Here is an 18,037-nt window from a genome sequence, read left to right as displayed (position 1 = left end):
TTACCGTCATGAACGGAAAGTATTTTATTTGATCAAATCAATATTGAAAAATTACGATTTATGACAGCAATTACTTTTTCACCAGTCGTACATTCTGCGGATGCTAATAAAATCAAAAAGACACAGAGTGTCCCAAAAGTGTCTAACAATCCGGAAATGGAGGATTCCTGAGGTGATTTGAAACAAATTTTTCCTTAGCGAAAATGCAATCCGCTGCTTCGTTTACGAGTTATTAGCGAAAAACGCTGACCAATAAGAGGCGAGCTCGGTTGAGCGCGAGGCGGCCCAGCCAACGAGCGCATGAAGCCCAGTTCCGCGCATTGGCTCGGCCGCCTCGCGCCGACTGATCTCGCTTCTGATTGGTCACTGTTTTTCGCTAATAACTCGTGAACGAAGCCTCGGATTGTATTTTCGCTAAGGAGAAAGTTTCTTCAAATCACCTCAAGAACCCATTTCCCGCAAGTACCATAATTTTGGGACACCCTGTATAAAAAATATGTGTATAGTACAACAAATTTGCTGCACAAACCAATGAAAAGTTAACCAAGACGCTAATTAGTAATTCCAAATAATCATGTGTGTCATAACCTTCAATCTGAAGTTAATGCTTTAGGGATAAGTCAACGCATCTTGCGATTGCTGCCTTGTAATAATTGCCAGACATTTTTAGCGCACCCTGTACAACAAATTGCTGCACGAATTGCTCCAAAAATCTGAGCAAATAGTCCCGCCACTATCGTGCAGGTAACGCGACAGTCCGAGCGTCGTACGAAAATGAAGGAAGCATTAGCCCGAGGTCTATTGTGCGGCTATTTGCGAGCAGTGTACAAGGGTTAAGGAATTCAACGAATGTTCGCCGCGCTGACACGGCATCCTCTCGAAGAATGGCGTGCCCTGGCCGGGGTCCTGTAATCAGGGATAATTATAAACGCAACGCGCCGCTCCAGGACGGAATGCCTGAGCATTTAATTGGCAGGTCGCGGGCGACGGCCGGTCACGTAACCACCACGTGCTAATGAAAGTAGCAAGTTTTTCTGGCCGCTTGTAAAAGTTTCCATTAACGAACCGATCGATGAAGTTCCCCGTCGGGTTCGCCGGTTTCCGGTCGGTCGCGACCCGAGTTCCTGGCTCGCAACCTTCCGCCGGTTAGCATCATCGCGCCGGTTTAAATTAGATGATCTCGCGGATGCCACAAAAGCCCGCGAAGTTATACCCCTCCCCTGTCGGGGATATCCAGGGTGTTGCATTTTGATTAGGCTGCCGCTGATAGCAGCCGCGGCGGAACGCATTGACACAGGCGGCAACGCGCCGCTCTGAAAGCTGTCTCCGACGGGATCCTTTGACGCTCGTTAGCTCCGCGCTCTCGCAAGCTATCCCGAAAGCCACCGGTCCGTGGGAGAAGGATCACGGACGGCTCGGTTTGCGACGCTGCCTTCCGTAGAATGGTGTCTGGGAAAGAGCTGCTGCTGTGTTCCGGGATCTGCTCCGCTCGAAGATGGGGGGTGGGACCTTAAAGATGGGGATTCGCGACAAAGGTAGCGCGCGGCCAGAGATGGGCGGAACTTTCGGCGAGACGATATTGAAAAATACTGTTTAAAGCAGACTTCGGCTCTGGGATTTCTGCAGCTGACGAGAGTAAAATATTTTCTGTATTCATCGATCGGATCTTTGATATTGTGTGCTAATACGGGACGACGTTTCAAATACGCGTTTCGAGAATGATGTTGCAGCTCGGAAGATACAATGTCCGAGGAAATGAATGTGTTCTTAACGCTAGATTTGCGGAGCTCAAAATACGGTTGTTTAGTGATTAGTTTATGGAAGTGACAATGAGACATTTATTCTGACTTTTAGCAAGTGAAAAAATTAACCCCTTAACGCACAATTTTTTTGAAAAGAACCGGTCAAAAAGATCAATTCTTTTAAATGTAAAAAAACACAATTTAGAACATTGTCTTGGCAAAAAAATTAAAAAAATACAAAGATAATAACAAATTTTATTTTAATTTTGAATAAATAAGCGTTATAGCTTACCATCCCATGTAAATGATAAATATCAATAAAACGATCTTTTCTCTTTGCTTTCACATTGTTATTTTCAATTCTCGATTATATTCTAGTGTGAAAAATTATAGCAGCGCTATATATATACAACGCCGCTCGAATTATCTCGAGTGTGCACAGTTTGGCCTGTTTAGCGCGCTCGAATTAACTCGAGCGTACAAGTTAAGGGGTTAAAATAAATTAAATAAATGACTCATAAGTGAATCTTTACGAAAGGAATAATCGTGAATTAAAGAAGTATAGTGACCCGCCATTTTGACGGGTTCGGTAAATCTAGTGTTAATCTCGGTACATTTGCAATTAACGACGCTTTAATGGCCGCGCGTCTACGCAGTCAAATTTAAAAGACTTTATGTAAATTCGCGAAATAATTCGGTGAAATAACAATTATCGAAAATCAAAGACGCAGCGATGAAATAGCAAAAGCCAATAACAATATCCACACTTGTTTACGTTCATCAATCATCGCACAGAAAATGAGACCAATAAACCTTCAACGGTAGCATCGCACACGTGTTGGGTGAGCGGCCATTAAAGCGTCAAGTACAGTAATGTCTCTCTAATTGACGCTTTTTTTGTTTGTCCACAGATTGTCCATAGAAATGGACAATTTGGGAAGAGGAGATACGATTATTCGAGCCTTGCGTCTTGTTTTTATAGTTACAAATTGTCAACGATTATAAAAATAATAAACAATCGTATCTCCTCTTCCCAAATTGTCCATTTCTGTGCACAATACGAGCGCCAGTTAGGGAGTCATTACTGTAGTCGTCGTTGAAATGAATTTTTCGTGGACTCAGAAATGTCTCAAGCTTATAAAGATAAGCTTGAGACATTTCTGAGTCCACGAAAAATTAATGTGCATGTAATATTGATATGCACATCAAATCCTTAAGACACGATACCGATTGAAATCAGAAAACCGTTCCGTCATATATAGAGAATATAAACACAGTAAATTCTCCCTCGAATTTGACGCTCCGATTATACACAAAAATGGACAATTTGGGAAGAGAATATACGATTTGTTATAGTTTCGATAGATTTATAGTTACATTTACAGTTAATTGTCAACAGTTGTCAAAATGATTCGCAAGGTTCGAATAACCGTATCTCCTCTTCCCAAATTGTCCATTTTTTTGTACAATATGAGCAACAATTAGGAAGAATTTACCGTAAATAGAGTTCCATCTAGTATAATAATCATTGAAACAGTGTCTGACCCATCTCTGTCGCGAGTCAGCAAGAAGCGTGGGCGTCATCGTAGTCCCTTGAAGAATACGCTAGGCATCTCCGACACCCTCCTTTCAACGTTTTTATTTAGTAAACATCGTAATGTTATAGTATGTACAATAATATACCTATCTAGTCTAACGATATCACTGCGATTACAGATTCTGTTCATGTATCCATTTCTCTTTCTCTCTCTCTCTCTCTCTCTCTCTCTCTCTCTCTTTCTCTCGCTTCGATTCGCCCGTCGCTTCAGCGTCGTCGATTTAAGTAACTACGGGCTGTGCCGAGTGTGTTGACGCCGTTTTCTTCTCTCTCTCTCTCTCTCTCTCTCTCTCTCTCTCTCTCTCTCAGTGTCATTTCACCTTCTTTCGTCACAGTTAAACGGTCGTCTCGCTACGTTGTGACAAGCAGCCCGGCTCAGTTGGCGGCCGAATAACGTCGTGTCACTCGCGTCCGCTGCCAGTCGAGTTCACAAAGAGAGATAGAAACAAAGGAAACGAGAGGGAGAGAAAGAGAGAGAGAGAGAGAGAAAAGAGGGAAAAGAGCTCTGACGTTCGCTTTTTCCGCCGCGTTGACCGACCAACCTTTCCCGCTTGTTCTTCTGGCGCGTTCACGGGCCAATCCGGCGGTATCACTTTTCCTTTCGCGGGACGAAAATACCGCGAACACCGGAACAAAGTAGGCAGCGAGAGGCCAAAGCGATTCGTGCACGGTCAGGGGAGCAAAATCGAAGCCCGGCACGACGACCCCTCGAATCGAATTCGATTCGCGGCCGGAATTCAATTCGGGACGAGCCCGGCCAGCCGGAACGAACGAAATCCAGAGAGTTTGTTTCAATGCGCCCTTCTTTCTTCCTGTCCCCCGAACACCCAGGCGACCCTTCTCGTACGCCCTCCGCCGTCCTCGTCCCTCGGCCGTCCCCGCCGACGTTTACCTCGTTTCGCGTTTCATAAACCCGGTGAAACGCGGCGTTTCGACCTCGGAAAGCCCGCGCGACAGCGCGCCGCGCCGAAAGCGACCGCTTCTTTTTTTCTCCGCTCGCTTCCGAAAGATCGACCACCCTTTCACGATCATGCTTACACCGATTACTTTTCAGAGTCGCGGGAATAGAGATCCTCGTCCGCTTCCTTCGAATTTGTTCGCCTCTTTTATTGGCAATTTCCGCGGACACTTGCGTGTACGAACCCGCCGAGAGATGCAGGGGAATCGGGAAATCATGCGAATGAACTATTGTCCCGGCAACGCTTCCGTCTGCAGCCGGATGGCAAGCAGACTGCTCATCGCCGGGCGAAGTAAAAATTGTCTGCGACAAACTGCGAGGCGCGCGTAAAAGTTACGCGTAAAAATTGTTCCTTCGCTTCAAGTCGAAGAATTGGGTTTTGTTAACGTAATTGTTGGCAACGCTTAAGCATCGAAGTGAACGCGGACGTACCAATATAATGAATGCCAATTTTATTTTTCTGGAAAGAAATGTAACCCTTTTAGTGCCGACCGACGATATATCGTTGCGTATTCGACGGCGCCTAACTATTCGAGATGCATTGGTGTACGCATTAGCGAGCGTCAATGCTAGATAAATTATTTGTGCGAGTAACAATAAGTAAATATTACACATTTTCAATAGCCAGATAACACGAAATATAAATATCTATAATAATATTAAAATTTTGTTTTCGGTAACGTTATATTAGCTACTCCCATTTATTTGTTTCGTAGCAGATCTTTCTGACGCTTGCCGTGCATCTTGTCATTATTTTTATATCCTTTAGTTTTCTAATCCGATATCAATTATTTTGTTACAAGTGCAATATCTATACTTCATACTGGGTGATCTACACAAAGCTGTGATCAAACGATGATTTTTCTTACGCGCAAATGCTGTTCCTAAAAAGAGAATTGATTTCACTCTGTTTCACATTTATGTTATTCGTATGATTTTCAACAAATATTCAAATAGAATTGGCGTTACTTTGTTCTCCCTTTATTTCGTAATATGCTTTTTTTCGAATTTTCTAAATATCATTCTTACTTTGCTTTTTACGAGCCTATTTCCAAACCGTAGCAAATTCCGTCAAATTGGTCCGATATTACTCGCATAGATACGATATCTTTGCTCGGCACCAAAAGGGTTAAAGTCAGAAATATGTTAATCAATTCAATCTTCCCAGTGTTTGAAACTTCATACACCTAGCTTTGCCCAAAAAAGAGTGAGCTTTGCCCTTAGAATGCACAAAATCCGCAGCGCGAACACCGCGGATGCGTTGTTCCGAAGAAATCGTTCTCCACGATTTAAATTCAGCGATTCAACGATAAGAATCGATCTAACCGAATCGGCACGAGTTCTCGAAGCCTCCCTTAAAAACCGCGGAAGCCTTGTTACGACAATTGTTCACGATTTCGAAGACAACGCGAAACCCTTTTGGATTCTCGCATCGTTCACGATTCAACGCGCGATTCGCGCACGATCGGCTACGTAAAATTGAATCCCGTTTAATCTCGTAGCCCCGTGATTACGAGATCGTTCTTTAAACTGCAATTCCCGAGCCCTTTCAGTAGGGCCCCGCATATTTCGGTGTTTCGGAAACTGCCGGCGCCTTTGACGCTCCGCAAGACTCTGCCGGCGTTCCACGGGTTCATAAGTGCCGCGAAGGTTTTCAGGCGGTTCGAAAGGAACGGTGAAATATTCAAGATGTTTAAGTGACTCAAGATCAAGGCTGCCAAGCTTCCCGGCCCGAATTCGTTCCGCGAGTCCACGCTCTCAAGACCTCTCTCCCCGCAGACTTCGGCAAACATTTTAAAACTCGGAATCTGAAAAGTCTCCGAGAACGTTCCGTGAGCGCCCGAAACTTTCTACGCTCCATTCGTTTCAATTCGAGTTTTGCGTGCCGCAGCCGGTAGAGAACAGAATGAATTTGTTTCTCCACGGAGAATGTTTCTCTCGAGCCAAAGGTGATCGATCTTCGTCGCGTCGCGAAACTAGGATCGCGGATCGGCGCTTCGCGCGGCAAGCGCGAAGAGCTGTCGCGATCGTAGACGAGAGACTCGAGCGGCCCCGTAAATTTCATTTTCCCCCCGGACGATGCCGCCGTAAAAATCCCCGGCCCGGAAAAAAAACAACGCCGCGCGTTTAAGCCCTATTAACCCCTGAAATATGCCGCGCGCTGTTAAATCCCGCTGTTAACGCGCGGCCCAAAACAAATAGCGTCCGCCGCCGCCGCCGCATCGGCTGCTCGAATATTTATCCGCCGTCACGGCTGATCGATCACCGGCCACGATAATATAACAGAATTTCACCGAAATTTCATTAAAAGCGATCGCCATTATCAATCGCGTGTCGGATAAATTTCAAACGGAATCGGGCGGCCGATATTCTGCGCGGCTGGAGCGCGTTCCGCGATTTCGTTCCGCGATTGCCATTCTCGTCGTCCGCGGATTGCCAAGCACATTGTCGTCCAAAGAAAAGAACAATCGGAGATAACGAATTCATCTATAAGTCGGTGTTTCACGCAAAACGGTCTCTCCAAACTCTTCTTCGTAGAGGAAGTCGACGCGCGACAATTTCGGCGCGCTTTTAATTTGATACAGCGCTGCCGCCGAAAAAGAAAAAAAACGATCACAGGTTCTCTATTTTTGTCGCGCACACGCGACCGACCGCTTTCGCCGGGCAAATACGACCAGCGAATTCAGCGAATTTAATCTCGGGAACCCATCAACCGTGGCAAATATATTTGTTTGCGCCGCGTTTTCAAACACGGTGTCCAAACAAATTATATTTAAAAATATATATATATATATCGCGCGGGTAATCCGTTTCGACGAACTCCTCTGACAAAAATGCTTCGGAACAGTTTCGACGGACCTTTGACCGCGGGAATCGGTTATTAAAAAAATCGGAGACACCGGAACATCGAGCTGTAATTTGCGATACGCTGTTTTCCGTCGCCGCGTCGCGACGAGTTTTCCGGCCGTTTCGAGCGGACGCCCGCGGAACGGGAAAAGAAACTGTTTCGCGAAGCACCGTGTCACGCTGAAAACGCGTGCGTCGCGCGGCCGACTTCCCTTGTTAGAAGTTCGACTAGGAAGTTTCGCGGACCCAAAAATGAACCTCGCGGCGGCTCGCGAATGGATGGCAGAATTCGAGGCGTCCGACGGCGACGCGGCTCTCTCGAGTTTACGTCAACGAGGCGGGGACTGCTGTCAGAAGCTCCTTTCTTGCGTCAGTCGCGCGCCGACGTTCCGTGTTCCGATAAAAAATCGTACGAAACGGATCTCCGGAACAGGAGAACGGCGCCAGAAGTCGGGGCAGGAATTAACAATCGCTGCCAGTTTCGCAAGAAAAGGCGACAACGCCGCGGCAGCTTGCGGCAATCATCGTGTTAAACTTGGCCGCGTGTATCAACCTCCGTTTCACCCTCGGAAAACTTCGGGAACTCTGGCTCATGCCGCGGGGCTGGCACCCTCCTTTCTTTCTCCCTGCTCGCTCTGTCTAACCGGTGGCTGACGAAAGTGTTCGAACGGTTGGATTTCTTATTTTTAGATCGTGAAGTATCCGGACATGAATAAAATACGAATAATTAAATGTTTAAGACAATTTAGCGTCTGCAGCAAGAGCGATGTCCCAAGATTATGTGTTTTAGTAAAATTAGAGAATGATCCAATCGTGTGTACAGTGTTTGCGACATGCTTATCTGAAACGCGCGCCAGGAATGGGTAAAAAAAAGTGTTCGAACGCTTCGAAGTTATTTCGAACTTCGGCTTATGTCGCAACGCTGAATGTAAATATTAGCATCGAATGTAAATAAAGGAGCATTTAGTTGATCGTAAGAGATCGTTTAACACGTTCCGTGCCGAGCTTTTTTTACTCGAATCTTCACACTTTGATATTTTACTAAAACTTGATGTATTACGTGCAATTATTAATTCTCATACACATAACAACGTAACAAAAACTTATCAACGCCCATTCTTGCGGTGGAAATTGATTCTTCGGTTCTAAATTTCTTGTAAACAATTTGTTCAGTTCACGAAGTAAACATGCAAGCGTGTACCATCGATGATACACGTGGCACGGAACGTGTTAAGTAGGAATAAAGTACAGTTGTGCGGTGTAATGATGAATATGATTAGAAAAAAGTCGGAAACGCGAAACTGTGAACGAGAAATAATATTAAAGCTACGTGGAGATGGAAAATCTTGCATCAAGCTTGCGGATATTGTAAACAGGAGTAAATCGACGGTGCACTACGTAATAAAGAAGTTTGAAAATCAAGGAATCGTTGCTGATACAGCTCGATCAGGTCGTCGGAAAAAATGAAGAAGCAGAGAAGAGAACGCTATAATTCGCGATATAAAAAAGGATCCTGCAACTCCTGGTCTCAAATTAATAAATATGGTTGAAGAAATGTTTGATAAGCAAGTTCATCCCTGATTATGCCGGCGATTACTATGGGGCAATAATTATCACGGCAGAGTGTCAATAAAGAAGCTTTACGTAAATAAAGCAAATCAACGAAAGAAGTTATGATAAAAATATTATATCAAAAAATAAATCGCAAAATAATGTATCGCAAAATATTATATCGTTAAAAATACTTGCTTCTTGCTTCTTCAAGTCATATTCTCGGACGAATCGAAATCTCATGTCTTCAGTTCAGATGGTCGGAATTATGTGTGCCGAGAACCAAATACAGAGTTGCAAGCGACGCATTTAAAGCAAACAGTTAAACATGGAGTTTATATGGTGGTGATATGGGGCTGCATGGCGGCTAATGGGACCGGAAAATTAGTGTTCAACGATGGTACGCTCGGTAAATATAAATATAAAATCGCTAAATATTTTAAAGAATAATTTGAACGACAGTGCCAGAGAACTGGGATTACTGGAAGACTTTTACTTAAAAACAAGATAACGATCCCGAGCACACAGCTAGGATCGCCAAAGAATGGATCATTTATAATACACCCCATAGCACCCAAAGCACTCCCCCACAAAGCCCGGACCTTAATCCGATTGTGCGCCTGCGGGCAGAAATCGGAAAAAGACTAAATGAATATCAAAATGCATCAAAACAAATGTTAATGGATAAAGTAACAGAAATATGGAATTCTCGATTCAAATTCTACTCAATTCTAGCTTCATAAAAACGCTAATACACAGTGCGGAACGTCGTTTAAAAAAGGTAGTTAATGAAAATGGAGGTGCTACAAAATATTAACACGTGAAAATGTAACAGTATTTGCGGCGTTCGAATACTTTTCATAGCAAAGTTTGTTTCTAAGCTTTGCTTAAAGTGCTTCGCTTTGGTGCTCAAATAAATATGTTGTAAATACCGTATATATGATTGAATCATTTTCTAATTCGATTAAAAGAATCTTGAGATTTCGCTCTTGCTATAGACACAAAATAGTTTTAAACATTTCGGATTGACATACATATTTTATGTGCTGAAAATAAGAAATCCAACTGCTCCAATATTTTCGTTAACCACTGTACTTCTCTCTGTTCTCTCTCTCTCTCTCTCTCGCTCTCTCTCTTTTTCTCCGTGTCTCTTCCCTCCTCTCAGGTCCGCTCCGACACTTTCGATCGACTCGCGCGTGATCCAAATCGGAGAAACGACCGCCACACCGTGGTAGGAACACAAAAGTGAGGGGAAGGAACTCGATTGTTCGTGTTCGGCGCGTGAACGAGCCGCGCGCGATACTCTTGTGTCGGGTTATCTGCGAGGATATCACATCGAAACACACACAAATAGAAAGTGAAAACAGTCGTGTTACGTTTTTTTTCTTATTTCCTTATTTATCCTGCGTGCCGAGCCGGTTCCGGGTTCCCGGCGGTGCGCCGAGCCGCGCGCCGATCCCGGCCTGCGATTACGCTCGTCCCTCGCGACGCGGCCCTTTTTTTCGCAGTGTCACGTGGGGAGCAGCAGTTGACGGGGAAGCCTTTGAAAGGAAGGAATAATGTACAAAGTAGTAAAAAGGTCCGGTAACAGGGCTCGCAGGGCTGAGAATTGTCTAAAAGTCGCGCGGCGCGGCGATCGGCTCGGCGATCACCGGCTGCTCGCCGCAGCTGCGGCGGAGACCAATCGCGGGGGATCGTCGCATTCGCGGAAACGCCGTCGGAGGATCGTTCGCTGGGTCTCCTCATCGGGCCCTGGTTTCCTTATCGCGTCGTTAACATAACTGGGTTAATTTAATCTTGATGAAATAAGAGGCAAATGGAAAAAGTTCCCGGAAACTGGGTCGGCTTCGAACCTAAATCGTGCTCGAGGATTACTCGACGACTCGCGCGGCATGACTTTTAATTCTTTAACTTAGCGGACACGGGCTTGCGAAAGCAAAATTTTATCGCGTCATTTGGTTAGAACGCCTGGCTACTTTTGTTCGCCGACCTGTTAAACTATCCTGGATTTTCGCGGCGGCTCGGTAACTTATCGACCAGCAGAAATACGAGCTCGAATTCTTTCCAATCGACGCTCGTATTCTGCACGAAAATGGACAATTCGGGAAGCGGAGAGACTTACGCGGCTCGTTTCTGTAGTTACCGATTGTCAACAACTGTAAAAACGAGCCGCGGGGCTCGGATAATCGTTAATAAATAGACAGTTGTTTGGAAAAGAAGTTGATTGTTTCGTTTGAAGCGCGTGTCGCAAGAGGTACAGAATTTCGACCAGAGACTGAGAATCGAAATATTGTAAATTCTCCCTAATTGACAATGAGATTCTGCATAAATTTGGATAATTTGGGAAGAGGAGATACACGATTAGTCGAGCCTCGCGGCTCGTTTTTATAATAACCGATTGTCAAGAACTATAAAAACGAGCTGCAAGTCTCGAATAATCGCATCTCTTCTTCCCAAATTATTCATTTAACCGTACAATTGTCAAATTGCCCGAAATTGTCCAATTGTCCATACAATATCATCGACTATAGTCATTTTATAGATCGAGTATGAAAATTCTTCTTTTTATTTGACGATCGTTGATGTTATGAAGACATTTTTATAGGAAATAATTGAATAGATTTCCAATTCGAGCATACATGAAATGATAATGAAATTGATAAAACGTCAAAATAAATTCAGTCTTGTTATTCTTATAGAACAACGCGCGGCGATCACTTTTAGCACTCGATAGGTTTAGCGTTAAAGAAGTATTTAAGAGTTAGGTCACGGTTAGAGCAATTATTATTTTATAGGGCAGTTATTACAGTTACTAATTGGACACAGAAACGACTATTTCATTACAGGTACATGTAAGTTCGAATGGAATGTAAACACAAAGAAGGATAACTGTTTTTTACGATCCCTAATCAGTTGTAAGAGGAAAATGAGATGTAAAGAAACCCGTAATTACATTAGTTACAAACGATGTAAATACCAAAAAGAAGATGTTCGTAGTTAAAATATGCTTCTCGTAAAAAGTACCAGCAAAACCACCATTCGAATGATGCACAAAATCAACGTACACTACCGTTCAAAAGTATTCAGATACCCGTGTGTTTGCGAATATCACCGAAACGACTTCCAGTCGATGCGTTTGTTAATTATTTAATATGTTGTTTCTCGAATATTATGTCACTATAGAAGAACGCGAGCAACGCGATAACAGATCACATTGACGAAATAATTGAAGTGACAGAATATTTACTATGTCAAAGAGTATTTACTGTCAAAGTTTAAGACGATTTCATCTCTCGTTTCGTTCTGTCTTATGATCGCAATACATTTCATACGTTTCATACTCTATTTTAACCGAATACAGTTATTAATTTGGACCAGCTTGACGATTGTAAGATTGGCAACTCGAATTTGTGCAGGAAATTAGATCGGTATATTAAAATCTATTATCGAATCTCTTTTTCTCACTTTCGAAAACAGTTGTAGAAATGATCCAATAAAAAAGAAGAAAATTTTAACAGACGTACTGAACGCTGTCTGTTCAACGAATACAGATAAATTCTCCCTAATCGACGCTCAGATTGCACACAAAAATGCACAATTTCCGAACCATCGCATCTCCTCTCCCCAAATCGTCCATATATTTGACGCACAATCTGATCACCAATTAGGGAGAATTTACTACAATAATTTGTCCTAAAAACTTGTTAAATACATCGTTACAGCATCAGCACGCGAACCGTGAGCATTCCTCAAGTGTCCGAACCCTCGTGAACGGCAGTTCACACGAACCTACCTATCATTTACCCGGAAAATCAAAAAGCCGATCACCCAACCCGGAAAACTAAAATTCAGTCAGCAAGATCGAAAACCGGCTGTCGCGCAGTCGCGCCCAGTTTCCAAGGGGGTCGCCGGAAATCCTAGATCCGCGCCGGCCTGAAAGCAGCGGTGAATTTTTTAGGGTGCCTTCTCGCAAGAGGATTGTCCCCGGCGAGCCCAGAAGCCACGATCCTCTCGGTTCGATCCTCCGTAGCGAGCCGGGCAGGCCGAAGAAGCTCGGGCTCGGTCCTGCAGTTTCGCGGAGCCGGCTCGCTCGGAACCACTTCGCCGGCTGGGAAACTCGATTTTCACGCGGTAAACGCGATTACTAGATCCGTGCCGCGCACCGGTTTTCAGGTGAGAGAGGGTTGTTCCGCGCGCGGAGCGTCGCCGAGCAGAGCGGAACGGTGCAAGCATCGTGACGCGTTGCAAGCAACGTGCGCGCCGTGCACCCCGCGCTCTCTCGGCCGTTTTGCGTCGCTCGGCGTCGCTCAGCGTCGCTCAGCGTCGCGTCGTCGGCCACGTAACTACCATCACCCGGCCACAATTTATATGATACAGACGCTATGTACAGGTTTTCCGTGTTCGCTCGTCGACGCTAATACCCGCTCGAGAGCCGATTTCGCCGGGCGACGACGCCGCAGCCGCGTCCACGATCCACGTTCCGGCTCTTTCGCTCGAATATTTCGAATATTGTTGTTCGCGCCGTTCGTCCATCTTCGCTTTATCCTTCCTCGTTCTCCCGTCGACGATCTTCTCCGAGAGTCCGTTCGCGCGGCCTGCGCGAAATCATGCAGCGCGATGCACGTGTACTCGGACAGATCGATCGATCGATCGATCGATCCGAGGCGCTTCGATGTTCTCGGTTAAATCGGCCGGAGGACTGTTCCAACGATTGGGAAATTATCTGCCGTCAACTGGAAATTATTTTCCCTCCGGAACTTTCTGTTCGGCTGGCTCCGAGTCGGCGAAAGTTCGAAAGCCCTTCGTTTCATGCTCTTCCCAATTTATCGGCGCATACGACGCGTCGTCTTCGGCGATCCTGCTACCAGAAGCAAACAGGAGGCATCCTCAACGAATTACTGAACGCGGTATCTTGGTTTTTTTACAAAATTTTCGCGGGATTTCGCTGATCGATTAACGGAACTTCGAGTTCAAAATTCCGTCGGTTCGTTCGACGCGAGTTCGCGAAATGAAGCGCGGCGTTCGCCTGAACTTTACGTTGAAATTAAATGGAATTACGTTAAAAATTTAAACGTTACAAGAAATTTGAACGTTCTACAAGAATTCGAAATGTGTGTGTGTGTTTTCGATTTAAATCGTAGACACTGTTTCCTAAAATCTTTTCACATTCTGCTAAACGTTTCGTTCGAGCAAAATATAACTGCTGTTACAGATTTATATCCGAACGAAACCAATGGTTGCTTTTATAGTTACCGATTGTCAACAAATATAAAAACGTGTTGCAAGCTCGAATAATCGCATTTCCTCCTCCAAAATTGTCCATATGACTGTTCAAGTGTCAAATTGACCAAAATTGTCCAATTGTCCAATTGTCAAATTATCCAAAATTGTCCAATTGTCAAATCGTCCAAAATTGTTCAAAATTGTCCAATTGTCCAATTGTCAAATCGTCCAAAATTGTTCAAAATTGTCCAATTGTCAAATTATCCAAAATTGTCCAATTGTCAAATTATCCAAAATTGTCCAATTGTCAAATTATCCAGAATTGTCCAATTGTCCACTCGTCCAAAATTGTCCAATTGTCAAATTATCCAAAATTGTCCAATTGTCAAATTATCCAGAATTGTCCAATTGTCATATTATCCAGAATTGTCCAATTGTCAAATTGTTCAATCGTCCAATTGTAAAATTATCCAAAATTGTCCAATTGTTAAATTGTTCAACATTGTCCAATTGTCAAATTCTCCAAAATTGTTCAATTATCAAATTATCCAAAATTGTCCAATTGCCAAATTATCCAAAATTGTCCAATTGTCCATCCAAACGTTACAAGAAATTTGACCGGTTCTACAAGAATGCGAAAAGTGTGTATGTTCTCAAACTAAATCGCGGTCACTGTTTCCTAAAATCGTTTCACGTTCAGCTAAACGTTTCGTTCGACGACGAGCAAAACAACAGCTGTTACAGATTTATATCCGAACGAAAGCAATGTTTGAGTCACGATTGCGAAATTATTACAAAACCGCGTAACCGATACGCTCTATTTCACCAACGAATCTTTTGCTGTTTCAGTAATAATAGTATTAATAATATGATCAGTTCACGCTGATCGCGACGAACTCTCGTTTCGTCTTCTTCGAACGGAGCGGTTTGCAAATGAATCGCCGCGAAGACGACGCGTCATGCGCGTTTCCCCCGTCCAGACTGAGTAGGGAATAATAAAGCTTGTCCGAACAAATTTTTCAGTGATATCCAATCAACCGGAACTCGTCAGCAGCAAGTTAAAAGGAAACGGTGACTCTCTGCTGTTGTTTAGGCCGAGTGACGTCTAGCTACGATCGGCCAGAATCGTTGTTGTTGTCGATCTTCGCCGTGATGCGATTGTCGCACTGATTATCCCGCTGTCCAGATCAACGAATTCCCCACCGGGCTCGGAAGAATAGAGAGTTCTACTGTATCCTAGTTCCTTATCGACCTGTAAACTGTTTCGTGTGTCCATCTCGAACGAGAGCGCGTAGACGCAGCGGAAGGTTCTCGCCGGTCATCCGTCGCCGATGAAAATTCTCGTGCGCCGAACGATCCCCGTTTTCTCAGCGAAGTCTCGCGAAGAGCCCCCGCGTAATTTAACCTCTGTCCGATTCATTTGATTTAATATCCGACTCCGGAGACAGACGGGCCGGTTCTCGACGAGCGATGACGTCGCCGCTGTGCGAATCGCGCGGCGGTCGACGCGTTTGAAACGGTACAAAGATGATCGCGAACACTTCTCGACCGGTCGTAAATCTAAATGATTCGGCGCACCGCGTGTATACCGGAGGAGGGAACGATGAAAACGCGACAGAGAATGGAAAACGAGTTTCCGAACCGGTTTCGGAGAAGCGTAGGAGAACGCGCGAGGCGAGCAGAAGCGGCCTCGTTTCTTCGGTTTAACAGGCGAACGGAGCGGAACGGCGCGGCGTTTCGGCCCCGAAGCGGATTCAGGTCGGCGAAGGCCGGCGTTTCGACCGGGAGAGCCGGGAATAATTTAAATTCGTTACAAATAATTAGCCAAATTTATCCGGCTCCGACCGATAACGTGAATCGATAAGCCGGGCCAGCGAGCAGCAGCCCGATCCGCGCGGAATTAGGGCACCTCGACCGTTCCCGCGACCGAATGCCGCGTGCTCGAAAAAAGAACGTAGATTAGTTCAAGCGACCGGCAATAATAATTTGCCACGGTAATTGTTTCGAATCGCGGGATGCCCGCGATCCCGGGTATTAATCGGCCGGAAATGGAGCCGCGCGCGGCTTTTGTACGCGAACCGATAATGACGCGCGGACGCGTCGACGGTGATTCCGAGCCCGGACGTTAACGCCGCCGCGATCCGCTCGATTTTTACCGTTCGATCGGCTTGGCCGTCGTTCGCGTCGGCGATCGTGAACACGGGAGTCCGCGTCGGAGGCGGACGCGACGTCGAGCGACGCGGCTTCCGAGACGACGGCGAGGCGCGAATCGCGAGCAATTGATCGACGGCTCGCCGATTCTTCCGCGGGAACTTTCACGACAGCCGAACAGCCGCGAGCCGGCAACCTTTGGGTCCCGGAACCGACGGGTCGCGCAGTCGGGTCACGTTTCATTCGGCGAGGAACGGGTGTTTCGCGCGAACTCGCCCCGCGTCGCTCGAGATTCGACCGGTCGTAAAAGCGAGCCGCGAGGCGGTCGTTCCGCGATTTTACGCCTTCCGCGGAACGGTTTCACGCGGAGCGGATTGTGGAGCTCCGACGGGCCGGGTCGGGCCCGTTCCGCGCGCCGCCGCCGCCGCCGTTCGCGGTATTAGCGTCGACGTGTCATCTTAACTAAACACCGATCAATCGAGATACGATTCCCGATCCTCTCGATCCCGGAGCTTCTTCACGCTTCCAGTCTCCGCGTCGCTCTGGGACCTCCCGGGGTTTCGTATTCGCGACGGGTCGGCCGGAAACGTGCCCCGCTCCGCTTCCATTGGACGACGATCATCTCTCTCCCGACTCATTCACCGACGATCGCAATTACCGCGCGACTTTTGCTCGTTTCGTGTTTTGCCTCGCTCAGCCGACACCCGGCGCGGCGTCTCCTTCTTGTGTGCGTCGGCGTCGAGGGCGAGGCGAGGCGCGAGGAGCTGAGTTTCAGCGTGTGTTTTTCTTTTCTGTTTGTTTTATAGGTTTTACCCGTTCCGGTCCTGACACAGGTGGGGGTCCAGGTGGGCAGTGGGCTGAATTGAACGGGAACGTGCTCCGACAGAATCGAATCCGGACGTTGGCGACGCCGCGGCGACGCTCGCTCGTGCCGTTCGACGTTCCTTTTACATCGACGATATGTACAAAATGATCAGAGACACCACAAGACAGCTCGAGGATAAAATGGGCCCCGCCGTTCCGGTCTGCATCGCCTCCGGTCGTTCGCCTGTAACAAAGACGGGGTCGTTTGTTTTATAAGAAAATTTCGTTCGCCTCGGCGGATTCTGTTCCAGCGACTACCATCGACTACCGGCTGACCGATGTTGCGTTCGCTTTGCTCGGTATGGGCTTGTTTTTCTTTTTTTATAGAGAAAACGCTACGTGTAATGATAAAAAAGAAGGATAATGATGGAAAAATTGTAGCTTAGTTTGGTGGAGAAGTGAATTCTTTTCGATTGATTTCACGTTCTAGGCGAAGCTATTCAAACGATTATATGTTATTGCTTTTGCAATAAAAATAGCATTTTTGCGAGTAACAAAATTGTTGACAAATTGTTGGTTCTCTGCTTTGTGCATCAACTTTCTAAAACATATTTTTGGAGATGCACCATGGAGAACTATTAGTCTTTCTCTAGTGTCCTTAATGAAGTCCTTACTATCCGTGATTAATTGGTAATCATCCTTGCAAAGTAAAGGATTTTTGTTATCCATAAATAAATAAGTAAAAGTATCTTATTTAATTCGATCGCTGAAAATTGAATAATTAAGTCACGATTTAAGTAAGCTGGGTCAAAATAACCCGGTAACCGCAGCACGAGGGTCGATACTTTTTCTCGGTAATATTCATTCGAATCGTCTTTTAAATATTATAAAATATGCGTTTACACGCTGACCTAATATTTTTTCAATGTATTTCGTTTTCAAGAGAAAAAGTTTAAAAATTTGTAAGATATACGGATACATAATCTGATATTGTGACCCGACCGGTGTCTGATCATGACTTACCATATCCCCTTAAAGTATGTTTACAGGGTGTCTCATAATTATGTCAACACTTGGAAAGGAATGATTCCTGAGGTGATTTGGAGTAACTTTGTCCTCAGCGAAAATGTTCTACGAAGCTTCGTTTACGAGTTATTAACGAAA

At 45.4% G+C, this 18,037-nt stretch overlaps 1 protein-coding gene across 1 annotated transcript in view; it reads right to left on the bottom strand.

Annotated features, from left to right (window-relative positions):
• Nucleotides 1-3,365: 3,365 nt before the first annotated feature.
• Nucleotides 3,366-18,037, bottom strand: part of LOC117227878 (zwei Ig domain protein zig-8) — a 93,015-nt gene continuing 78,343 nt past the window's right edge. The window contains exon 5 of the mRNA XM_033483421.2: nucleotides 3,366-17,117. Coding sequence (XP_033339312.1) covers nucleotides 17,017-17,117 — 101 coding nt within the window. The 3' untranslated portion in view covers nucleotides 3,366-17,016. The remainder of the gene's footprint in view (nucleotides 17,118-18,037) is intronic.

This window comes from Megalopta genalis, chromosome 8 (assembly GCF_051020955.1).
Source record: "Megalopta genalis isolate 19385.01 chromosome 8, iyMegGena1_principal, whole genome shotgun sequence".
In the NCBI taxonomy this organism is placed as follows: Eukaryota; Metazoa; Arthropoda; class Insecta; order Hymenoptera; family Halictidae; genus Megalopta; species Megalopta genalis.
Note: the sequence above shows the minus strand (reverse complement) of the source record. Positions and strands in the feature narration are given on the sequence as shown.